We start from the raw sequence: 25,397 nt of genomic DNA on the forward strand, positions 1-25,397 counted from the left end.
GGATGAGTGAGGGACAAAACACACACAAACATGCATGCTTCCTGACCAGGGGTAAAGTGGGGCAGGGGGAGTGTTGACGTCAGCAGACCACAGTCTCTTCCCCACAGCAACAGCACAGTAGTTTATTTATTCCCTGATTATTAACACTCTGTCAGTCAGAGCATCACGGGAAAGAGCCGGAGCACAGCAACACACCCCCAGGTGCCACACAGCTTCTGATCAATGCAAATACATCGAAAGTGCATCACACACACACACAGGGATCTCGTGCTGTGTGGAGAGAGATCAAAACAAACGCAGGCTGGTGATCAGAAACCTGGACTCTGTTCAGCTGCTCACTTTCCCAAGAGGTTCCACATTTATGAAGAAATGACTCAATTATCTTGAGACAGCAAACTCATGAACCTGTTATGAGATGGAAACAGCTTAGTTATTCAGAGATATGAGATGATTGACTTGATATAACTGGAGGAAGCAAACCCTGCATCCACTGCCGCTCCTATCCCGTGGACACTGAGCTTTGCATAGTGGGGTTTTTTATTAAATAGGAGGAGGTGTATGCTGAGTAACCATAAACATTAATGCATGTTGAAAAGACTTCAGCTCTAATTGTAGCTTCTTTCCCAAACTAGCTGAAAAAAACTGTTTTGGTGTCCTGGAGCACTTTTACACCTCACTCTCTCTCATTAGCATATGGAAGACTCTTACAGACTTTTTAAGGGGCCAATTTTACTCATCAACATTAGTGTAGTAGCCACGAGGAGTAACATTCAGCCTGCGAGACAGTACTACAATGTAGGACACTCGTTTTACTAGGAAGACAAGTGTGGACCGGGAGTTTCCATCAAATTGGCTCTGGTTCTTGAACCGGTTCCATTCAGGAGTCAACAACAGTCAGTAATAAATAATCTTATTAGGAATAAACCTGCCTCCTGCCTGAGCTGTCTGTAACTGAACGGGGTCGGCCATCACTACTGCATTTTAACGTCGGTCATAATGCTGATAGTTAGAGAGCCCAATGGATGGTCAAATGACAATGATATCAAGTTGCATTATGGGTGTAAGATCAAGGCCATTTCGAACCTACAGTCCCAGTAGTCGGAACTAAAGCCTGTGTTTCCATCAAACACTTTCTGTAGGCTATAGTACCCTTTGAAACCCGTACCCAACCCCTGTCCCTACCCGTACCCCTAAAGGACACAAGCTTTGTTTAAGAAGAGGCAGCAAGACAGGGAAAAAAAAGTATGAAGTAGTGAAATCCTACATCAGAGCACCGACGATGCGAGGACTCTGTGGTCTGCAGGGCTTTTAGCTCCTCCTCGCCGTCCTGGTTCAGTGCCTCAACAGAAGGGTAACCAAAAAACGGGACAGAATTCAGGTTTCAGATTTCAAAAACAAAAGTAAATTATAAATATATAAATGTTTATCACGATATATTTATTATGATATATTTAAATATATCTTTTTAAAGGTAACATAAGAATCGTTGAGTTGAATGAGTGATCTTCAGACTTTGCGGGTCACCGTCTGCGGAGTCCGCCACGTTTCTACGTTTTCTAGTCAAGAATGGACAACCCAAACTGTAGCTGTAGAAAGGGCCTCTCCCATTTTTCTAAAGTTTTGCTGCCACCATGGTTCCTCCTACACACTTCACAGCCCGTTCTCACTTCCATGTCATCAAATACAGTTAGATTGGATGAGTTAGCAGCTATCTGGAACTGCACCGCTAGATGCCACTAAGTCCTACACGCTGGTCCTTTAAGTTTTGGTTTTTTTATGTGATAATGCATCCAAAAATCCAGCGCCAACCTGCCCAGCTAACTATTGACATTGATAGTGATCTTGTTAGAAATCCCAAAGATATAAAAGAGTGTGCCAACCAGTCCCGCTCTCCCCTACAGTGTTAATAAAACAGAAGGCCAGAAATAGCCGAGCGGGCGGTGCTCCTATTGGCTAGGACAGTGATAGGGAGGCGTTAGGACCCAGCGGCGGGGCGCCTGCCCCTCTCTGCCCTGCTGATGGTCTGCAGACGTGCGGGCAGAAACGCGGCTCCGGTGCTGAGGCAGGAGGCTGGAGGAGGGACGACTCTCAGCAGCATCCCCCGGTAAGAGACTCAACAGTTTGTAACTGCGTGTGGTTTGGGCCGCTGACATCACCCTCCCCTCTTATACACAGATATACAGGGGGCTGGTGTGAGTGGAGCAGGAAGGCGTCTGTCACAGCCACAGGGACACAATATTAATGGTCACATTCTGATATCTGGGACCGTAATGTCCGTCATATCGCGTGATTTGTCATTTTAGATGCACGTTCTCTGGCATGATGCAGGCGCCCACGTCGTGACACTGACAGCAGGAGTGCAGAGGCATCCATGCAAAACAGGTTCTAGTGGTACAGGCTCCCAATGATGTAAACTGCATGCGGGGATGCTGCGTGACCTTAGTTAAGAACTGACTGTTTTAGTCTTGAAAACATTTTATTTTGAAATTCAGATTCATTTAAGAAGAAAAATAAAAGTGGTTTAAAACATGTTCATGTGAAGGGCATGGTGTTGGTGTGAAGGAAACTGGATCTGACATAATTATAATATTTAATAACCTTTTCTTTATTTAATAGTAATTTTTTACTTGATTTGTTATGTAGGCCTATAATGACGCAATTATATTGGATCTTACTATGTTATAATTGCTACTTTAATTGCATGATCTCTTTACATTGCTTCTTAAAACTACTTTGTTCTCACGTGTTTCCTTTCTACATAGACCTACAGGTCACATTTGCTTTAAATGTCTCACTTAACTTAAATAAAATCTAAATATCCCACTCCTTCACACCCCAAGTACCACTAGTGTCTGAAAACTTCAGTTATTTCCCCTGTGTTTTCTTTGTGAAGCTGTTTTCACTGTAAGCCTTTAAAGCTCGATTCATTTTTTTTTTAACAAGTAAGATTTTCTTTTTTTTTAATTGCCACTTGGGGGCAGCAGAACAAGCTGAAAACACAACACTGACATAATATCGTTTTTATAATAATAATAATCCTTTTGTTAGCAATCAATAGCTCATTAGCATTCATTTGCTGTCGTTACTCTCTTTCTCTTTAGATTCTAAATGCTCCACTATGTTCACAAGCTAGTCATTCATTTTTTTCTGTCTGCTGTTTGGTGCGGGGCAGATAGCGTACAGTGGGTTTCTCTTGCTGAAAACAGCTGCTTGCTGCTGGAACTGAGGCTGACGAGAGCGGTCCGACTGAACCCAAACGTTAAAGTAGCAGACTAAAATACTGAAACAATTAGCTTAACAAAGCTAAAAAGCTCCAAAAGCTGAGGGGAACTGTAGATTCTGGTAAAAAAAAAAAAAAAAAAACCAGAGTGACAATCCAAGTCCAACCAAGATAATCTGAGCTATACAGTACATTCCTACCCTCATGATGTTTGTTTTTTTTATCCTATAAATGACTAACATCTGGAGGTCAGAGCCGACTTTATAGCCTGTAAAATTACATATAACATTATATATGGCATTAAGAACAGCAGCTATATATAAAGTCATACGTTTTAAAGGTGCTGTAAGGGAAATTTTGGCTAACTTCCTGTCCATTCCTGCCTGTTTTTGGAGTTCTCTCTACTGATTGGATAAAATGGGAATGGGATACTTGAAAATGTATTCTCTGTTTAATGCAGGAAGGAAGAACTGAGAGACCCATAATACTGAGTGAACACTCTATATCAGTGATGGCTGATCACTGATATAGAGCTGAAATATTGAACGCTTATTTTAACATTACATATATCGCTTACACCACCTTTAAAGACAGAGAAATCATTAATGACAGCTGAAATGTTTTTGTTTTTGGATGTGTTGAATCTTTCAGTGAGTCATGTTGACCCTCTCAAGGTCTAAAGACCCCGCCCAGTAAGCGTCCCCTACTTTTGAAAGCAGCAACGATCAGTACGATTTTTGGCACAGCATGTAACTTAAAGACTTTATCTGATATCCAAGGAGACTCAGAGGACGTTTTTATGAAAGCATATATTACAGTCTAAACAATATTCCCAACAATGCATTCTGGATATCTTCATAGCAGTGTATGACTGCGCAATAATGCAGCATTCTGCCCCAGGGACTGACTGAAACACACAGACTCTGGTGGTCCATAGTTTTTTTTAGGCTGGTCACGTCACATTCCCGTCAGCATGAGGCTCAAAATGATCATGTTACCCGGAGACACTGGATTGCTGGCTCTTCTGGCCTGAGCCCAGCTTGCATTTTTACCACACAACTCGTTCCTTTAGCTTTTTCAACAGGTTGTAAATTAGCCAATGGAGCCTCTAGCCATTTCCTCACTGTCCAAACATTAGCTAATTGTCTTTACTGCTTTGATTTGTGGAAATCCAGAGAGCGAATTTAAATTGCGACTTTAAATTGTTGACAAATGTATGACAAAAACATCCTCCATCCACTGTCTTTTGCATGATTTTGACTCACATACACATACATACATGTACACATGAATATGCATGTGGGGGTGTTCTTGGCTGAGGTGCATCATGGTTGTGGTTGTGGTAGTAAAAGCCATGAGTCCCAGTGGAACTATAAATTACAGGGGCCAGCACTTAGCCCGATGCAAGGCATAATAGGATGCAGTTTATCAGTAATTCACAGTTGCTGGTTACAGCTCGTAAATACTGACTGCCTTGGGGTGATGATCAACTGCGAAGGACTATATTATATTTCTAAATCTGAGAAATTTCATGCCTAAAAGTTTTTTCCACAAAAAAGTATAATTTCCACCTTAAAATCCTTAAAAACATATATAGCCTACCTCTTCTACCTCATTAAAAGCTTCCAGAATCTCTGAATATGTAAATGTTGTTCATTTCTAAAGTTTTCCTGCTGGACACAAGATGTCTCCTACTTCACTGTAAAGTCCATTCTCAGAGGAAGTTTCTACATCACACTGTACAGTTGCATACTGGACCAGGGTATACTTCCTAAATATTTGTAATGTAACAAATCATGCTGGTAGGCCCCGCCCCTTAAAATCAGATTTTCAGGGAGCGAGTAACTTTCCACTTTCAGCAGATGAATGTGAAAACACCCTTCTAGTGTCAAACTCTGCACAGACAGCATTCAAACAGCACACTGTAGGGACAAGAAGAAACACTGATTTCGACTGAAGGAGGACTTTAAGGATGTTTACAGTCACATTACATTAACAGTTTACTAATTGTAGCCTTTTTTATACACAGTCTGCTAATTTTAGGAAACCAGCATTTATATGACATATGAGCATCTACAACTGCTAAGGCTCTGTCAGGCCTGTGCTGCAGCCATCTTCACCTCCTACTTGTTTCAGTGAGGGTGGTGTGGGGAACGGAGGTGCCTTCAGCCCGGTATTCAGCAGTAAAACCCATGATAGGTGGTACAGAGGTCAGGTGTCACACTCAGTCAGTCAAGAACATTCTACTGTGTAGTCTTAAAAACTCCTTGGTTGCCTGGTTTAGCTTCATTGTCCCACTGCATTGTTTTCAAATTAAAAGACTATGTGCAGAAAAAAATGTCAGCACCCTCAAATACAGTTAAAGCTGAAAATTGGTCATTTCATCTTAAACGCAATGTGCTGGAGTATAGAGCCATAACAACGAACAACATATCACATTTCACCAGGTTTATATTTTTTCTGTACTGTATTTTTCAGCACTCTATATCATCCACAGGCTTTAACAATTTACTGATATGTGTCGACCATTAACATACAAACTGCAATCTCTAAATGTTTAGATCAGGGTTGTCAAACTCCTTTGGTCTAAACCTAATTTGATCTCAAGTGGACCAGACCAGTAAAACCATTGCATAATAACGTATAAATAACAACACCTCCAAATTGTCCACTTCCTCTAGTGTTAAAGAGTACAATTCTGAAAACAATCACAGATAATGAACCATCCATTTACAACACAGATGATGAACAGAAAAAATAAGTGCAGTTTCAACAATATGTAACAATATGCTGTCATTACACGTGCATTACAATTTACAGGTCACTGTGGATCTAAAGGCACAAAATGTTTCACTATGTATGAACTGAACAACAATAGTACTGTCCTTCTTTCTTTGTGCATCTGGAATAGCAGTGCATTTTACTGAAAATTGGAATTAATAATTTTTTGCAAGGTCATCCAGTGGTCTTGGACTGCATGTATGTATTCCAATGTAATCCCTGTACAAATCAGTCAACCACAGTGGTTGCTGTAGCTCAGGTGTTAAAAGAGTCAACTATGAAAAGTAGCGTTGGCGGTTTTATCTTTCATCTCCGGCTCCATCTGTCCACATGTTGTCATATCATTGTAAACTGTATAGTTTACAGTCTGGAAACCTAAGGGGGACACTGGCAGCACTGAAAAACACATTTCTAGGTGTTCTGATGTTTTTTTGATGTTTTGAAGACTGATATCAAAATGTTGCTCACTTTTTGGTTCTTTGTTTTAGTTCCTGTTGGGTGTTGGTCCAATCTCAAGAAATCTCTCTCCCCTGCTCAACCAATCAGCAATATTTGACGCCAGGACTGCTGATACACATCATGTGTGACTGGGAAGATATCTGAGGGGAGCCCATCAGAACCTGTGTGAGCCTCTCAGATCCATTGTTAGTTACTTCACTGCATCCCCACACATATTTGATATTTTTAATAGGGCGTGCCTAGTCAGAACTGTTATAATCTGCAATAAGGCGCTTTAAGGGGCCAAACAGTAACAGTGGAGGATGCTTCTGAGCTCAAAAGGAGTTTCTGGCAATTCCAGTTAATGATAATTGATATGATTTTTAATTATAGTAAAATAGTGTTGCTGCACTAAATATGTTAAATCTGGGAGTGGTCTAATTGCTGGGGGCCTGTATTCTTGGTTTCATCTCAATTAGATGCACCCACAGAGAAACTCTCTATCGAACTGCTTGTTGTCATTTTACTTTTTCCTCCAGCTTCTCTGTCTGCCTCCATTAAAACACAGCCCTAGAGCACCATGGGAGGCGCGGCGGTGGACGTGGATGCAGGGGCGGTGAAGGCTCCAGATGGTGGGTGGGGCTGGGCGGTGCTGGCTGGCTGTTTTGTCATCACAGGCTTCTCGTACGCTTTCCCTAAAGCGGTCAGCGTCTTTTTCAAAGAGCTGATCAGGGAGTTTGGGGTGGGATACAGCGACACTGCCTGGATCTCCTCCATACTGCTGGCCATGCTGTATGGCACAGGTAGGCTGCTGTTTGTACTGTATATACGGCAACAACTGCCCCTCATTGTCTTCGCCAGCAGATGGAGTTTGCTTAATTGCTGGAGATGAATCAGTTGGTTATCACAGGTTTCAGTTATTTTACTATTAAATAATAACACAAAGATTATTGTACTGTTGTATATTTGTTGATATAATAATACTGTTCTGTACCTTAATATTGAACTCAATACTATTATATGTAAATAAATGTAATAATGTAGTTTTAAATGTTCTGCTTGTTTTTCTAAAAATGTCAGCGTAGAAGTAAGTGACACATTTCAGAACATTACATTAAATCGCCCTTGTTCTCATTGCATTCTCAGGGATATTTCAACATGCTTAAAGGAACAACAATTGCAATTTTGGGAAATGCTTGTTTGCTGCCTTACCCAGAGTCAGATGAAAAGATTGATATCAGCTTCATCATCCCATCTTCTAAAATCACCAAAGCTGTCTTAGAGTGAGCCTGATAACTGTGACTTATTTTCAGGTCAGAAGTTAGCGTCACCCTGGTTCCTCCGACAAAAATCCAGAGGGATTTTTCCATTTGAGTTTGGATTGTTGCAGAAAATGCGTTCTGTGGTTTTTACGACTCAATCCTGCCACACGCTATAGAAGCACCAGACCACCTAGGTCAAACACAGCCTGACTGAGTGCGTTTACACTTTGTCCAGGTCCTCTGTGCAGTGTGCTGGTGAACCGCTTCGGCTGTCGTCCTGTGATGATGGTGGGCGGCCTCTTTGCCTCTCTGGGAATGATCCTGGCCTCCTTCTCCACCAGCATCATCCACATCTACCTCACTGCTGGAGTCATAACAGGTCAGACCGTCAGCGAAAGTTTCCCACCTTCCAGTAGAGTGTTGCAACATCTCCTGACCAGATGAGTCCTTGAGCTGACATTAGGATATATCTTAGCATATGAAAAGGAGTGAGGACTGTTGATTCCATAGTGTTGATTTTTACGTGTGTGCAATTTTAGTCAACAAAAACGACATTTTAGCCAAAATCTTAATTAAGCTACTAACGCTTTTGCTTTCAGACGATACAATTTGTACGAACTTTTTGTACAACAAATCCCTGTTTGCACCACAGCAACAGATCGACAACAGATGTTAGATGGTTAAATATGAAAAGTTAAAGCTTTCTTTTCTTCGCTGCAGGTTTGGGGTTAGCCCTGAACTTCCAACCATCTCTAATAATGCTCAACCGCTACTTCAGTGAGAAGCGACCTCTGGCCAATGGGCTCTCAGCAGCAGGAAGCCCTGTGGCCCTGTGCTGCCTCTCGCCGCTGGGCCAGGTCCTCCAGTACCAGTACGGATGGAGGGGGGGCTTCCTTATCTTGGGTGGCCTTCTGCTCAACTGTTGTGTGTGCGGGGCCCTAATGAAGCCTCTGGTTGCCCCCAAGAAGGCCATGGCTAAGGACGTGGAACAGGACAACGAGGGAGAAACAGAGGTGGCAGAGAAGAATAAGAAGCCCAAAGCCAAACTGCTGGACTTCTCTGTGTTCAATGACTGTGGGTTTCTCATCTACACGGTGGCGGCGTCCATCATGGTGCTGGGGCTGTTTGTGCCTCCAGTGTTTGTTGTGAGCTACGCTAAGGAGCTTGGGAATGAGGACACCAAATCGGCTCTGCTGCTCACTATCCTGGGCTTCATTGACATTTTTGCACGGCCCACATGTGGTGTGATTGCCGGACTGAAATGGGTGCGGCCTCGCTGCGTCTACCTCTTCAGCTTTGCGATGATCTTCAATGGAACCACTGACCTCATCGGATCACAGGTAGGTGAAAGCTTGCTCATTATGAACAGGAAAGAAGAAGCTTAGTCCACCGATTTAAAACCCATGAACATGTTTGTTCCCAGGCGAAGGACTACTCAACGCTGGTGGTCTTCTGCATCTTCTTTGGCATCTCCTACGGCATGGTGGGTGCGCTGCAGTTTGAGGTTCTGATGACAATAGTTGGTACTGAGAAGTTCTCCAGTGCCATTGGCCTGGTCCTGCTCATGGAGGCTATTGCTGTGCTAGTTGGGCCACCTGGTGCAGGTCAGTAATCACAAAAACTAGAACATGAACATGCTGGACTATGGACTACTACAAGTACCCAATTCATTTTAAAGACTTGCTGACAGTAATACATGCAACTGAAGTACTGCAGGCTGTGTAATATTACAAACTTTTATTTCTGTGTGGTTCCTCCATTGTATGTTCTCATCTGTTCCCCTGTTACCCCATCTTCTGTCTCAGGCCGGCTTCTTGATGCCACCAAGAACTACATGTACGTCTTCCTGCTGGCAGGAAGCGAGGTGGTCCTCGCAGCTGTGGTTCTGGCTTCTTGTAACTTCCTGTGTATCAGAAAGAAGTCCTCCACGCCGGCGGACAAGCTTGAGAACATCACAGTGACAGAGGACGTCAAGGCGGAGGCGTGCAGCGAACCTGCAGAGATGAATGAGGAGGAGGAGAAGGGAGCAAGAGAGGAGCAAGAGAAGGAGACAAAGAAAGAGGTCTTGAAGGAGGAGGGGGAGACAGACAAAGAGGTCAGGCCAGAGAGTGTAACAGTGGACTCACAGGAAGTGGAACGGTTCTTGAAAGAGCCACAACAAAATGGTGACATGGCCATCAGTCCTGAAACATGCCTGTGAGCAGGGATGGAGGACGCTGGACTACTCGCAGGCTGTGCTCCTTCCTTTTTTAAAATAACCCAACGGCAGGACAAAGTGTACTTTGAAGTGTCCTAACGAGCACACTATTAGATAGTTGTGCTTTCCTCATCATTCAGTGTTTAATCCAGGTGTTCATCTCGTTGTGGGGAGGCTTATTGGTTTTACTGCCATATGAAATCGTAAGAGTTGTCAGCAATATGTTATCTCTAGATGTTTTAAAATGTGGTGGTTAATAATAATCAATAGAACAACTCAGCACTGCCTTGTGTGTACAGTTTATATCAAAGTTTTATTTTGAAGTATAGTCACCAGCAAATAAAGGTAAGGGATCATTTTCACAATATTCTATATTCTCAATGTCAACAAATCCCATGAAAATACTAAAATAACTAAGGTGACCGGATGTCCTGATTTGCTTGGGATTTTCCTGGTTTCAAGCTGCACCAAGTCCTGACAAATATCTGTAAAACACTGACATTTCCTGGTTTTAACATCTGGTACACAACTACATAGTAGTAATAATAATTATTATATTATACATGTTTTCAGTCCTTACATAGACGTTTATCATGTACCACTTATTATTACCTAACCCAGTATAAAAACATAATGCACCACGCACCAGAGTTCAGCACTGATTTGTCAGTATGTCAATCAATCAGTGTGACATTGTTAATATGTGGCTAGCCTCTGAGTCATAGTCTGACATCATAGGCTCAGTCAGTAAGATAATGGTTAGCTAAAGAGCTCCAGGGGGCTTACTCCTTTGTAAAGTATCCTCCAATGAAAATGCTGTGTTCATGGCGTCCATAATGTTGAAAGGTGCGCTTGGTAGGTATCCCCCCAGCCTCAACACCTATGGTGTGCGCATGAACATGCGGTACACTTGAGGGTCCTGGTTTGGGAATGTTAAAATATTACCCTTACTATAACTACAGCTGGGAACTAGCTTTTAGCTATATCTGATGCAATAAATATATTATTCATTGTCCCTGTTAAATAAACAGCTAAATTAAATAAAAAAATAAGGTTTTTATCAGGTGTTGCCTATGTAGCCAACCCCTGTTAGTTTATCTTATTCCTCTGTGCCTGCTGCAGGAAATACTCACTATAGCACCAAATATTTATTCATCCACATCTGAAAACAGTCCTCAACAAATGCACTATTTACTCCTGTTTTAGTAACATTTACAGTGTTTTAGGAAATTACATAAAACTTGAAACAATATATCGCTGAGGCATTTTTAAAGATTAACCTCTGCAGTAGGAACCAATGTGCTTCGGACTGAGTTTGGACCAACACATTGTTAGTGTTCTCATTCGATTTGTTGGCAATAAGAAATATAGAATCATGCCAGCCTTATCCTTTAAAAACAAAAGGCCGCTTTTTTCTCACAAAGTGTTATAAAGAACAGCTTAGCTGTGTAAGTAGGAACACCTTTCTATTAATGCTTAAAATGGTTTGTGTTTGCTTTAAAAGGCTCGTAATGCCCTGACCACCTGGTGTCATCACAGCGTAAGAATCTTTCCTTATGATCTGTGCTGCCACAGTTAAGGCGGGTTAGATGTTTAAGTGAGAAGTGGTTTCTGTCGTATCAGTATTGAATGGTTGCTACATGCATTGAGCATCGGTGTTGCAGTCGTTTGAAGATTGTTGCTGGTCTTGTGGTATCTTTGTGATCCCTCCCTGGATTATATGCAGGGCCCAAATATTCTCCACGTCTTTGTTATTCTCTTCATCACTGTGTTACATGATATATTTACAGTATTTTAGCTTCACTCAACAGACTTTGCCTTTGAAGATCACTTATCTGTATGTGTGTTACTGTGGTTAACTGCTGATATCGAGCTTCTGTGAGCTGACAGTGTCGTTTGTTGTGGTTTTGGGTCGACTGATATGGCCTACTGATGGGGGGGTGAACATAGACTTTGAGAAAACGTCACTAAACTGACTACTAGATTACTTTTACTCATGCTTACATGCTATGCATTGTCTGTACTGTTTGTGTGTTTCAGTGAAGCAGAATATTAAAGGAAAATTTAGTTTATTAACAACTTTGCTTGTTTTTTAGTTTCATAAAAGTTGCCTGTAAAATGTAATCGGAACCAGTGAATGGTGGAATGATGGCTGAAAATACAAAAGAATGACCCAGGTTGTACCATAACTAAATTGTCCTTTAAAAGGATTCAGAATAACAATATTTACAGTTACAACTACAAGCATCACATATTGGTAGACTGTCGTGATATCAGGCTCCCTTTAACATGTTTACTGCACATTCAACATGCTTAAAGCTGCGCTAATGAATATTTTCAGATTAAGAATGGATCATATAATGTGTGACGAACCCACAGAAAATTATCATTCCAGGCTGCCGTCATCAAAAGAAACCTCCCATTTTTAAGACACGTAAAAGCTTTACTGACACATTTTATGTCGTAGAACAAAATGGGAAAATCTCTTCTAACTAGACAATTCAAAAAACAAGGTAACCAGATGTTCGACCTAGAATGTTAACTAATTTCAGGGTTTTAGAGCTCATTCCTGCACTCTATACACAGATCTTTCCGCGCCATTACATAATATTTTACTAATACACATTAACCTTTCCTACCTTTCCCCAGAGCATGTAATGAAGTTAAAATGAAAAGAGAAAACATCACTGTGTTTCTTAATTCAATAGACCTTTGTTGTACAGGCATGCATTCATTAATTTATTGCTGGTGCATTTTCAGGGCAACAGAACATAATATAACACAACAGCTGGGTGAGTGATGCATCTATCGGTATCCATGGTGATGGATGATTTCTACAGTGTAAAACAGTGAGTGAGACTTCATGTGAGGTGTCACTCAGCTGATGATTTCATCATTTATCAGAGAAGCTGGTCAGCGGGACAATCTACCAAAACAAGGGTGTGATTCTTTAACAATCTACCTGAACTAATGATAGATGAACATTTATTTTATTATTTTAATGATTTCTAATCCTACTATATGACATTAAATATTATATTTGGTATTTTATTTTCAGATGGTATAGAACATTTTATTATAATGTAAGAAAATGTATGTAGCTGAATGTCATGATCTCCTCTATCCTAATTTTGTGTTTTCTTATAAAAGTGACTAACTGTGATTTGAATGTGTGTCTATGTGTGATTAACAACAGTGGTTCTGTTTGACAGTGAAACGGAAAACCTCACATCTGAGCCTAATACATATTCTCCAGCCACGCAGCTGCTTGAACTGATATTTTGGATTTATTTCCAATATGTTTAATTGTATTATGTGTGTTTCACTGTCGACTGTTACTGTTGAAATGGGGCCGCACCCCTGTTAATTCACTTTCATGCTCTTCTAACCAAAGCTTCCTACCGAATGTCACTGATGTCAGTCTGATAACAGACTGAACTGTAGTTTCATTTTAGCCAGTCGCTTTTCTGTTATAAAAGTCTCTATCAATGATGTGAAAAAGCAAATATACTCTGAAAGAAAAATCCAAGTTAACCTAATTGTGTAATTGTGTTGAGTGTAAAAGTGTAAGAAGTGAAGTCATCTGCCTGTGTCAGATTTATCATTTGGCCTGTATCCCTGTTAAAGTCCAAGCAGTTGCTTATTCAACGATGAAAGAAAGCTGCTTTTCAGTAATGTGTTCCTTTGTATCATTACTAACTTTAAAAAGGAATCACAGGAGTATGTGAATCACGTAGCTGTGACGGAGAAGATGGTGGTGAATAAAGATATTTGGAGCCTAACAATGTGTTTAGTGATGAATCAATGAAGTTGATTTCTACCACTTCTTTGTAAAAGATGTAATAGTAATAACTTTTGAAACACAATCTGTTGTTCATACATTGGCAACTATTACCAATGGTGGTGTCGCTGACGTAACTAAGTAGATAACCAAGGACTGTAACTAACTGCAGTTTGGAAGTAACCTATACTTATATATCTATAAGCAGATATCTGAATATGAATGCAGAATGCAACGCTAAATTGCTGTCAGATGATAGCTGATGGGCTCTGAGACCTAATCTTAAAGGTTATATATACGCAAATTCACTTTCCACTGGATGTCTTACCAGCATGTAAGACCAAAACAATGTGATAAAACAAACAAAACTCAGTCTTTGTTAGTCTTTCCACAGTATTTCCAACTCTTAATACACTGAGTTACACGTGAAAATATATGTGAAAACAACGTTTTAACGTTAATCCTTGGGGACAAATTCAAATTCATGTCCACTAAGTGTTTGTCTTTGCTACTGACAGACTCAGATTGTAGTTTTATAGGAAAAGGAGCTGTACAGAGATAGACCTTTTGTTTAACCAGAAACAGCCATAATATCATATTTACCTCACATACCATTGTAACATCATAACTTCATTCAAAGTGGACAGAAACAAAATAAAACTCACCAAAGCAGTCTTTGTTAGTCTTCCCACTGCTCCAACAATCACCAACTCTGGTCTGGTGAATAAATAAATACATTTTAAAAATCCAGCGATTTCAGTCTCTACTCGGCTGCACATGGAGCAAACAGCCATGTGAACAAACCACAGACAGGCTGCGATAGCAACACAGGCAGACGGTGTGTGACATCACTCTCTGCTCAGGACACCATGACTCCGCTATGTCTTTACAGAGCTAATAGTTGTTTGCTGCTATATTCACATTTTAAATCCACTATGACCTTCAACTAACATTGAGCATTTCCATATAGTGCTATAATAGATCATTATAAGTTTTTACATGCTGTACAAAACATGAATATATAGTTTTAAATGGTTTCTAGTTTGTTGAAGTCTTCTTTTACACCACTGCTTTCCTCTGTATTCAGCACCCCGCACCAGAAGGGGGCGACAATACACCAAATTAGAAACCACCTTTACCAAGAAGTAGAGGCCACAGGAAAAGTTTCCCACCGGTGCTATTTCGCTGCTGCACACATTTGCAAAGTGCTGCGCCAGGAATACTCCACAAACCTCTTAAAGTTACAGGTGAAACAACAAACTATCCAAATATATGTCGTCAAGTACAGTTAGTACATGGCCGGAGCAGTGCATGGTGCTCCCAGAGAAACCTCACTGTGATACATTTTCTGTCAGACTCGTTACAGTTGGGTAACGCGGCGGTGCATCATGTGCTACATGGCAACTGACTGCAGTTAGCTGTGTCTGTGTCTGTGTGTCTGTGCTCAACAACAGTACAGACACACAGACACAGCTGTGGAGGCAGACAGTAGAGAGTTAGAACTACTCGAAGCCAACCAAAGGATAATTGAGTTGTCAACGTTGCTCTCGCTGACATTAGGAGACGAACCTGCGATGTAACTTAGCTAGTTGAGCTAAAGCATTTGAAGTGTTTGGCTAGCTACATTTTGGACTCTGCTTTTAGTGGTCGACGTCCGAAACCTCTCAGTCCAGTCTGTACACGAGCAGTCCGCTAAAACTGCTCAATTAAAGATATTGTTAGAATTACTTCAGCATGCTACTGAAGCCACTTGCCAGTATATTTAAGTTATATACTTAAGAGGTCCATGTATTAACTGCTGGGTTGATTTTTATAAATAGTTTTTACTAATGCTAAATAAGCTAACCACGCCAAAGTAAAGAGGAAATGGCTAAATTAGATGGAGGGCTTATGCTGGGGTTGGACAGAGAGCCCAAATACCAAACTCCAGAAGACATTTTTTAGATTTTATTGCCAGAGAAGTGAGGGTTAGTGAGATGTTTCACTTTTAAAATTCTTTGATTCTGTTAGCTTCCAGAGACCCTCTATCATGTTTCAACACATTGGGATTTGGTGAGACTGCCGGTAACGACAACAAAATCAGATAGTGTATCTTTCACACATTATTTCATGGCGAACCTTTTCTTATTCTCTGCAGTGCACTCTGTGTTGCCAAGCAGGAAGGTCAGCTATAATGGACAAGCTCCAGGGCTTTGAGTTCTGGAGAACGACCCTGAAAGAAGCGCGCTTTGTGGTGGCACCCATGGTGGACCAGAGCGAGCTGGCCTGGCGCCTGCTGAGCCGCCGGCACGGTGCTCAGCTCTGCTACACCCCCATGCTGCACGCTCAGGTGTTTGTCCGCGACGCCAACTACAGGAGAGAGAACCTCTACAACGAGGTGTGTGAAGAGGACAGACCTCTCATTGTGCAGGTGAGGGTCCACACAGGCGTTATGTTAACATTGATCCTCGTGTAATGCCAGTGACTCACAGTGTTGCGTTCCCTGTGTGTTAAGTTTTGTGCCAATGATCCAGAGGTGTTCCTTCAAGCGTCTCTGCTGGCTCAGGACTACTGCGACGCTATCGACCTCAACCTGGGCTGTCCGCAGATGATCGCTAAGAGAGGTATGTACAGTTCCTACAGGAATGAACCCCCGAAAGTTCGGACTTTGGCAAACCCCTTGTGGTTGTATCAGAAATGTCACTCACAGATGACCGAGTGAAAGGAAAACTAACCCTTCATGATGCTTGTTTCTAAGGGCACTATGGAGTTTTCCTGCAAGACGAATGGGAGCTGTTAGAGAAAATGGGTAAGTCCGTGTTTAACTTATTGTAGAACTCTGGGAGGATCTCTGACAAAGTCTAAAGTCTGAAACCTGCTAAGTCAAACACTTAACATTTCCCTCTTATTTTACAGTTAGGTTAGCCAACGAAAAGCTGTCTGTGCCCATCACATGTAAGATCCGTGTGTTCAAAGAGGTGGAAAAGACAGTCCGCTATGCCCAGATGCTGGAGAAAGCTGGATGTCAGGTGTGATCACGATGATCTTAATAAGAGTCCACTGCTTCTCTGGTTCTGTGTTCAGTGTTTAACTAAGAGGAGATTGATTAACCTTCCTTTAAAGACATCTTGAATAGTGAGCTATGTGTTATTTCAGAATGTTTATTATATATTTATCTGTAAAAGCTGGCTTTAGGAAGCATTGCAAAGGGTCTTTAAAGATTTGGTCAAATCTCTTCCCAGCTGCTGACAGTGCATGGCAGAACCAAAGACCAGAAAGGTGCCATGACAGGTATCGCTAACTGGGAGCACATCAAGGCAGTACGGTGAGCCACCATCACCTTGTGTTAAGACGTCACATGTACTGTATATCGGGAACATTTGTCCAGCTTTCACTGTGGTCTCCAACTCATAATTTATAGCTCTTTTATGCTATATTTGTGATATTTAAACCAAATGAAATGAGATTTGTCTCATCCTGGAAAAACATATTATATATATTTTCATTCAGTTTTTTTTTTTGTGTGTGTTTTTGCTATAGGAAGGCAGTAAATATTCCAGTGTTTGCAAATGGCAACATTCAGCACCTGAGTGACGTGGAGCGCTGCATTCAGGAGACGGGAGTGCACGGAGTTATGAGTGCAGGTTAAGAATATATGTCTATAGTGTCACATTTTTCCCTCAGTGTTAACAGATTATATACAGCATTGCTGCTTAGGATATGCATTGTTTTGAAACTCATTTGTGTGTCTATTCTTGTTTTATTTTTAGAGGGGAACCTCCACAACCCAGCACTGTTTGAGGGACGCAGCCCCCCAGTGTGGGAGATGGCTGAGGAATATCTGGAGGTGGTGAAGCAGTACCCGCCCTGCACTCTGTCCTACGTACGAGCCCACCTCTTCAAGCTCTGGCACCACACGTATGTCCCCCTCTTTCTCTATTTGTGTGTGTACACACAAGCATACACCTTACATTTGGAACAGAATTAGTAGCAGTAGTAAATGTTGGGTTAGCATTAGCAGTGACTTTATCCAGTTGTGATACGGCTTTAGGAGAGTGAACAGAACAGTGCGGCTGAAACAGTCACTCTGGATAATATGCTGCATTGTTTTTCTTTTGTTGCCTCAAGTGGCCGTTTGGGTAACTGCAGTTTTTGTTACGTTCTGTTTTGGCTTCATTTATCAGCCAAGCAGGTTGCCGCTTGTACATTAGCTGATCCTCTTGACCCTTGTAGCCATGTCATTTATGTGTTTGCATGTGTATGTAGGCTACAGATTCACCAGGACCTGAGGGAGGACTTGGCCAAGGTGAAGACCCTCGAGGGTTTGGCCGATGTCAGCAAACAGCTGAGACTGCGCTGCCAGGTAACCGCAATAAGAAAGCAGTTTTAATGGGAAGTGGAAACCGTGATTTAACCGATTTGTCATTCTGCAGTTAAATGCTCAGCAGCGCCAAAGGGGGAGGGAGGGAGGGAGGGAGAGAGGGAGAGAGAGAGGGAGAGAGAGAGAGAGAGAGAGAGAGAGAGAGAGAGAGAAAGTGGGCAGACTTTGTACTGCTTAAAATATTAACTATTGCATATGTCTTCATAAAAGACAAGATTGTGTTAAGTGCTTTTATAAGTCTGTACTCTAGTCACACAAGTCAACATTGGTCGAAGGAGCATCACAAAAATGAAATGCTTAAGCATTTAGTGGAGTCATACTGCATGACAATAAGCAGCATTACTCATTGGTTACAGTGCTTAAGTAGCATCAGAAATTATTAAGACCCATTTCCATCTGGTATTAACATGCAGTCTGTATCTGGAAATGACCTCTTATCACAGGCCTTTGTATTTAGACCTGCAGGGTTTCCCACAGCGTGCCACACCTCACCTGAAAGACAGCGCACATCTGCTAACGAAGAAACGTACACTTTTATAGAACAAATCAAGGTAAAGGGAAAACAAGCAGAGGGGCTAATTTCCTGGGTTTTTTTTATTGACCCTTGTCCTCCATGTCATAGTAGCCCCTCAAGAGTCTCCTGAAGAGATCTACGTTTCTGGCATCTTAAGATAACAGGAAGAGGCAGAGTTAGTTATCTTTTTTCCTACAAATTTGGCAAACTTTTCCAGACATCATTGACACCTGGCTTGGATTCAGTTAGTGTGATCCAGACCTGTAGTCTGGCTGATCTGAACATATACATTTACAGTATATCTTGCATTAACACACATTTTTCCCTTTCCAGATAAACTATCCATATGCAGCTTTAACATTAATACCAGGTGGAAATGCACAGTGACCTCAGTCTGCTCTCCACATTGCAAACAAAATTGATCCCCTGCATGGCCGCTGCCCACTAAAATCTTTGAATCCAGCTTGTGAGTTGGTGTAGACAGTTCTGTACAATTGGCTGTCTGTGTGTCTGTGCAGGAGGAGATAGCCAAAGGAAAGGACGTAGAAGAGAAGAAAGGCGGCCTTCCATTCCCCCACTGGATCTGCCAGCCATACATCAGACCAGCGTGAGTCACCACCCTTTGTTGCTCCGATTTGTCTCTATATAATCTCTTCACTGACAGTTTCAATTCTAATACATCTGTATCATAAACGTCAACCCCACAGCAAAGTGATCTATGGTCTTGGATAGCAAGGTGCAATGGAGAGATGCGGCTAACATTGTGATCTTACTGACTATGCCCCACAGGCCTAAAGATCTGGTTGCCAACGGCAACAGCAAGGATTCAGAGGTGAAAAAGACAGTGTGTCAGAAGAGGGCACTGGAAGACTCGGACGGAACAGCTGACACACTCTCCAAAAACAAACAGAAGAAAAGATCCCGAAACCCCAACAAGAACTTCTGTCCCGAGCAGAAACGTGAGTCCCACTCATCACTTTTAGCTTAAACCACTCGGTTCCTCGTTTTAAACATTCAAGTAGGGCTCTACTGAAATCTGTTCCTCCTCTTTCCTCCCGCAGCCAAATACATCAAATGTGAACAGTGTGGGAACCCAAAGGTAATTGATTGATTTATTGATTAATGGTGACAGAAGATGTTAGTGTAATGTCAATAAAAATGAGAAGTTATAATTCTTACCTCTGTTAAAATAGTAAGACCTTGGTCAGATAGAGTTCTGAAATAGATATCTAAAAGGGTTTTAGTTGAAGACATGATCCTTTTCTTAAGACATGCCTTCTGCTTTGTTCAACTTGTCTGAAGAATCAGGAAGAAACGTCCAGTGCAATCGTTTGTTTGACGTCTTTTATTTTACTCAGGGAAATAAATGTGTCTTCAACCTGTGTCGAGGCTGCTGTAAGAAGAAGGCCTTCAAAGAGGTGGCAGACTGTCCAAGTCAGTACACACACACACACAAACTCACATCAGTGTCAGCATGTTGTACAAATGAGTGCTGTGTGGTTGTTGTTTTTTTTGTACCACAAACTGATTATTTTATCACTAATATATCAGAATATTTTAGTTTTTAGGGATTTTATTCAGTAATTTTTTCCGACAAAATATTGCACCAAGTTTGAATGAAAAGTACACACTGACAAGGGCTGACGTGATTAGTTGATCAGAGACTATAGGAATATTATTGGGGGGTACACAACAGGCTTCCTGGACAGTTGCTGGAACCTGTTTAAGTCGGGGTACATCATCTTAAATTCTTAATGCTTTCAGAAGGTCCAGAACTAATCTTAATGCTTGTTTTTAAAAAAGATTAAACATAATGTATTTTTCACACAGACCCATAGGTAATTCATTGATAATGAAACCTATCAACTGCTAAAATACACACAGTTGAACCTATGTCTGTTTTAACTCCTTTTTACTCTCTTCTATCAGGGAAACTCTTCACACACACGCACACACACAGACATAAAGGTTATATGCATAAAATGAAATTGCATTCTTGGTGCTTTACCCCCATTTTCAGGCAGTGTCGGTCTGCTTGTTTTGTCCTCACCAGAGTTTGATTGACTGCCTGAACAAATCAGACTAAACGGCCAAATACACCAGAATTCGTTTGAAATCAACCTAACATGTTAATTGGGGAAGCACCCAAAGGGGGGAGTTGCTACAGGCGTGGCCGCTGCAAAGACAACTTGGCAAAGCACGTTGTGCAAAACCACTGATGTGCCTGTGATGAGGGCTGCTGGGTGATCAGTATGAAAAACAGCAAGAACAACAAAAATGGACAACAACCTCTTGTTGTTGGTCTCTCTCTCTTATACAAGTAACTTACATGAAACTATCACAACATGAGCTATGGATCCCCCCTGCCCCTCCCTCTGTTCTACTCATCTAACGGCATCAAAACCGAAGGGGGTGGTAAAGTAGTAAATCCCACGTTTTGCTTGATTTCCTAGAGAAGAGCGTACACTAGGCGTGCCGTACCATAGAAAAACAATGGTTTTGCTGGCAGCAGTTGATGGAAAAAGTAGACGGACTGATAATGAAAATAATCTGTATGTCCTTTGGTTGACAGGCCACGGGCTGAGGTTCAAGACCAAGGCAGAGAAACAGAAAGCCGAGGAGGACGGGAAGAAGGAGGGCTCTGCGGTAGAGACGGAGAGAAGCAGCAGCTCCCCTCAGCCTCTCCCAGACCCACGTACAGAGCTGCAGGAGCAGCTGCTACTATGAGCAGAACTGCGGCTATCTCTACAGGCACAAACCATACTCACAGCACCTTCCAAACATGTTGATGTCAAAACACAAAGCAGGTTCACGCAACATTTCAGCCATCTTGGTCTTCATCATGTTGTCTTAGCTGATGAAGAATAGTTGAATCCAAGTGTTGATCACAGCTGTTGTGTGGACCTGCTTTTGCTGGTGAAAACAAGCGGTCGCGTTCGTTCGGGCAACAGAGAGACGCAAGCAGAGGTTGATTGGACCTCCAGGTAGAGGTCAGTTTGTGCATGTAGAGGTAGCCAATGATCAGTCAGGACACACAGCTGCTAAGTAACCTCGAAAACAAGTGTTCTCCAGGGAGAGACTGATGAAATATGGACAAAGACCAAAACCTGAAAATAACAAAAAAAAAAAATGATCTGGATGTCCAGGATGATGAGCTTTTTAATTATCTCTTTTTTTCCCATTTTCTTTTGGGTTGGACGAATTTTATTTTTTAGAGTTGGAACATCATTTTATCCAAAGTTGTTACTGAGCAGCCAAAGTAAAACCATCCAGAAAGTGTCATGGAGAAAATAGCTTGTCCTTACAGGTTTTATTTCTCTCCCTTAAGGTCCTGGATGTGGTTTTTAACTTATTAGTTAGCCTATTTATTTTGGGTAAGGGTTTGCCTGTAATGCATTGACTCATGTATGTGCCTTTTTGATGGTAAGTACCACTGCCTATCCAGATATCAACTTGAGCTCATGAGGGAGATCAAAGTGGTGCTCCACCTGCTGTTGTGCTCAGTGACCACACACCCCAAAACAAACGGATTTAAAGGTGCTACCTGTATAATTGTGTAGACAATGTAAAAGAAACACTATGACATTTTGGGAAAGATGTTTTTGTGTCACTTGTATATCAAAGTCATCATCAAGTGTGTAACCTAGTTAAGCACAGAGATTAGAAGCTTGTCGACATATTATGACACAGATGACTTTTGGGTGTGTTGGTTTTGGAGGACGCCCGCTGTTTGTCGTGATTCTAGTCTTTGTGCTTAACTAGACTAAAAATGTTCGACAGACGGGTAACTGATATCGATCCTCTCATCTGATTTAAGGCCCCTGAAAACATTGGTGTGTGTGCGTGCGCGCGTGCGTGCGTGTTATGACAGTAACCTGCTAACATAAGCAAACAACCTCCCAACTGTCATCAGATACATATTCGGATGTTGGTCATTCTGATTGGTGCGCTGATGTAGATGACATCACCTTTTTTGAATGCATCCTGGCCCATATTAAACCAGTGAGAAGAGCACAGAGGGAAACACACATCGGACATTTCTTGTTCAGCAGGGGCGGCACATTTTAAACTATGTGAAAGGCTTAAGTTCAATGAAAAAAGACATGTATTTGGAAAAATGTCTGAATTTATTGATATTTAATGCTACCTTTAGGTATTTCTAATCAATGCTTTACTAATGTGCCACAATAATGTAATGTGTTTGAGTTCAAACATCTTCATTTGTGTGCTTTTCCAACCAAATATTGATAGATGTGACTGCCCTCCCTTAAACTCTTCTATCTGGCCCTAGTGTGAAATAACCAAAATATGTTTTCGTGGGCTTTAAACACATCAAACTCCAACGTGTTCTGTATCAACAAATTGCTGTTACCATGGTAATCTTAACTAGAAAACAATGACACCATCCTCATCACGTCTTGTAGCCACTGCCAACCTCTCTCCATTTTTACATGCGCCACCTCAGGCTGATGTGGCTCCTCTTGTTTCTGCATCCATGAATGATCCTGTTTTTATTGGTGACAAATACAAAAGACATGAGACATGAGGATTGTTCTGTTCTTTCGACTTGCTTTTAATATTGATTCTTCAGCTCAGTCCTGCAGGATCAGCAGCTGGATCCTGACCCAACCGCTTCCCGGCTTTCCTGCAGCGTTTGATGGCGAGGTCGCTCACCTCGCCTGAAACGGGCCACTTCTGCTAACATCATAAACAATTAGTGCTTTTTCTAAAATGAGAAATCTTAAAAGAGCTGAGGCACTATTTGAGCAATGTTCTCTTGGCTTTCAGAACAAAACATGTTCACAAAGTGTTAGTGAGTGAGTCTTTGTCATAGGAAGAAGTAAAATGACTTAAAATAAAATACAATACAAAAAACAAGTACCACTGCCAACCAGTAGTTTTGGGTACTAAGAGCTAAATAAACTCAACTAAATGTGTCTTGTATCTGTAGAAGCAGAAAACATGAGATAGCAATTTAAAGGTCTGTTATAAATGACAGGTAAGAAATGCATGAACCCAAGAAACACACCAGCTTCTACCCTCAGGCTGCTAGGTTCTCTTCATCATACAAGTTAGTATGACTACATTTTTATCTACTTTTTAAAATAAAGGGAAATATACCTACAATTTTACAACCCTGTGCTGTAAATGATAAAATAACCTTGAATGCTTGAATTATATGCTCTTTTTTAATGCTGTAACATTGGATACATATATAGTACAACAGTAATTGGTCTTTGGGTTTAGACTCATCAAGAGTTTTTTTTTAGACTGATATTTTTTCTTTTTATACTTTTAGAAAAAATATGTTCCTTTGCTTAATATTTCAAAGTAAAAGCATGCTGGGGTACCCTGGTTGCTCACCTGGAGCTGGCTCCCCATGTATCTAAGCTGAGTCCCTGCTGCAATTGCCAGTCCAACCTGTCCCCCTTTCCTGTCTGTCTTGAGCTGCCCTGTCCAAAAAGGTAAAGGCACCCAAAAAAAGAAAAAGTATGGTGTTATCCAAGATAACTTCATCCAGGATTGACATATCATTCACTCTACTTGCTAGAGCTGATGTGGCTGGATGAGAGTTCTAAATAACTCTAAACAACATACACAGAATGGAACAAATAAAAAACTGCTGTACCATTTAACATTATTTACCAGAATGATAAACTCTGCTGAAGGCAAGCATTTCCAGCTATCTGCTTCAACATCAGCAACATGTGAGTCTACGAGCTGCTTATCTTCACACCCAGCACAGCCTATAAGTTACAAGTACTATCACTCTTTGCTTTATCTAAATGCGGAAGCCAGTGCGTTGACTCATAAGTCAGGCTTCTTTCTGCTTTTATTGCAAGTTATTCAGAGGCCAAGTGTTATTAAAAGTGATTACTAATATATATATATATATATTTATATGAATCCAAACTTAGCCATTTAGGCCCCTGTTCACCCCTGGTTCCTCCCTCTCTGAAGCATTGTGTCCACATTTTGTTGCCTTTAAGTATGTATCAGGTCCACTTCCTTATATGTTGCCCAGAGACAGAGAAACTAACCCGTACTCATATTGTAGTGTGCTAGTCCTGCCATAGGTTTGTTGTTTGTCAGTGTTGTGTGTCAATTGGTAATGTGACTCTCTATCTCAGTATTAGGTTAAGAGATAACCCCATATCTACCTGTTCCATTTGTACTATATGATGTCTTCTGTGTTGTTATTGCATTACATCAAATAAAAATATTGTAGCAGTATGGTTTTCTCCCTGTTGGAGCGTCACTCTAACACAGTTACACATTCCTGAGTTGTGGGACAGCAAACAGACAGATAGTGTGGTGAGATGATCATGTCCTTGGCTTCTTAGTGAAGTTTCAACATCCCGCTGTTTGCTTGTACCTAGAGTGTAGTTAGAAACAGGGCTAAAGGTTATATGCATATAATAGCCTCTTTAACAGTTGCATATGGTTTTACAATGACCAGGTCAAAGGGTTGTATAGGTTCTTAAAAATTGCCATTACTACCCCATTTTAGCCAAACACATTCTTCTTAGTATCTTAGCATTCAGATCTTTTTAGCTGCAACGCTGCAAACCTGAGTTTGTAAGGACAGACAGAAATGGACACTCCCTCACTCACTTAAATTGTATTATTGTATTGATTATTCTGTTTATATTGATCCTAAAGTGTTGTAAGTCTGTCTTATGCTGCTCCATGATGGAACAGCAAGGAAACTTGGTGGTATTCTGGAAATGTAGTTGGACCCTCTGCCTTTATTCAAATTTAGCTGATATAGCCAACACTGATTACGGTATGTAAGGTTATTTATTAATGAACGGATACAAATTTGGCATTTGAAGATAGCTAG

At 41.3% G+C, this 25,397-nt stretch overlaps 2 protein-coding genes across 4 annotated transcripts; both read left to right on the plus strand.

Moving 5' to 3' along the window:
• The first annotated feature begins 1,983 nt into the window (after window positions 1-1,983).
• slc16a3a (solute carrier family 16 member 3a) lies at window positions 1,984-11,977 on the plus strand. 2 transcript variants are annotated; one of them, XM_051389133.1, is made up of 7 exons: window positions 1,984-2,104; window positions 6,490-6,645; window positions 6,979-7,242; window positions 7,937-8,080; window positions 8,422-9,041; window positions 9,125-9,305; window positions 9,507-11,977. In XM_051389133.1, exons 3-7 carry the CDS (start codon window positions 7,020-7,022, stop codon window positions 9,899-9,901), a joined length of 1,563 nt encoding a protein of 520 aa, XP_051245093.1. In that variant the 5' UTR covers window positions 1,984-2,104; window positions 6,490-6,645; window positions 6,979-7,019; the 3' UTR covers window positions 9,902-11,977. The 2 variants fall into 2 exon arrangements, with proteins under 2 accessions (XP_051245093.1, XP_051245092.1); XM_051389132.1 differs by having other exon boundaries at window positions 6,490-6,625.
• A 2,865-nt stretch (window positions 11,978-14,842) lies between these two features.
• Window positions 14,843-23,099, plus strand: dus1l (dihydrouridine synthase 1-like (S. cerevisiae)). 2 transcript variants are annotated; one of them, XM_051389138.1, is made up of 14 exons: window positions 14,843-14,926; window positions 15,817-16,089; window positions 16,174-16,282; window positions 16,417-16,467; window positions 16,575-16,687; window positions 16,901-16,983; window positions 17,199-17,302; window positions 17,429-17,576; window positions 17,925-18,021; window positions 19,072-19,160; window positions 19,343-19,512; window positions 19,615-19,652; window positions 19,912-19,987; window positions 21,126-23,099. In XM_051389138.1, the coding sequence occupies exons 2-14, from the start codon at window positions 15,853-15,855 to the stop codon at window positions 21,278-21,280; spliced, it is 1,470 nt and encodes a 489-aa protein (XP_051245098.1). In that variant the 5' UTR covers window positions 14,843-14,926; window positions 15,817-15,852; the 3' UTR covers window positions 21,281-23,099. The 2 variants fall into 2 exon arrangements, with proteins under 2 accessions (XP_051245098.1, XP_051245097.1); XM_051389137.1 differs by lacking the exon at window positions 14,843-14,926 and adding an exon at window positions 15,121-15,731.
• Window positions 23,100-25,397: the final 2,298 nt, after the last annotated feature.

The sequence above is a fragment of the Dicentrarchus labrax genome, unplaced genomic scaffold (genome assembly GCF_905237075.1).
Source record: "Dicentrarchus labrax unplaced genomic scaffold, dlabrax2021, whole genome shotgun sequence".
NCBI classification, from domain to species: domain Eukaryota; kingdom Metazoa; phylum Chordata; class Actinopteri; family Moronidae; genus Dicentrarchus; species Dicentrarchus labrax.

Bases quoted from the DNA above. Each gene is read 5' to 3' on its own strand.
- slc16a3a (XM_051389133.1), top strand. From the start codon at position 7,020: ATGGGAGGCGCGGCGGTGGACGTGGATGCAGGGGCGGTGAAGGCTCCA. The intron at 7,243-7,936 runs GTAGGCTGCTGT...CACTTTGTCCAG, and splicing joins GGCCATGCTGTATGGCACAG to GTCCTCTGTGCAGTGTGCTG. The intron at 9,306-9,506 runs GTCAGTAATCAC...CTTCTGTCTCAG, and splicing joins AGTTGGGCCACCTGGTGCAG to GCCGGCTTCTTGATGCCACC.
- dus1l (XM_051389138.1), top strand. From the start codon at position 15,853: ATGGACAAGCTCCAGGGCTTTGAGTTCTGGAGAACGACCCTGAAAGAA. The intron at 16,090-16,173 runs GTGAGGGTCCAC...CTGTGTGTTAAG, and splicing joins ACAGACCTCTCATTGTGCAG to TTTTGTGCCAATGATCCAGA. The intron at 19,513-19,614 runs GTGAGTCCCACT...TTCCTCCCGCAG, and splicing joins CTTCTGTCCCGAGCAGAAAC to CCAAATACATCAAATGTGAA.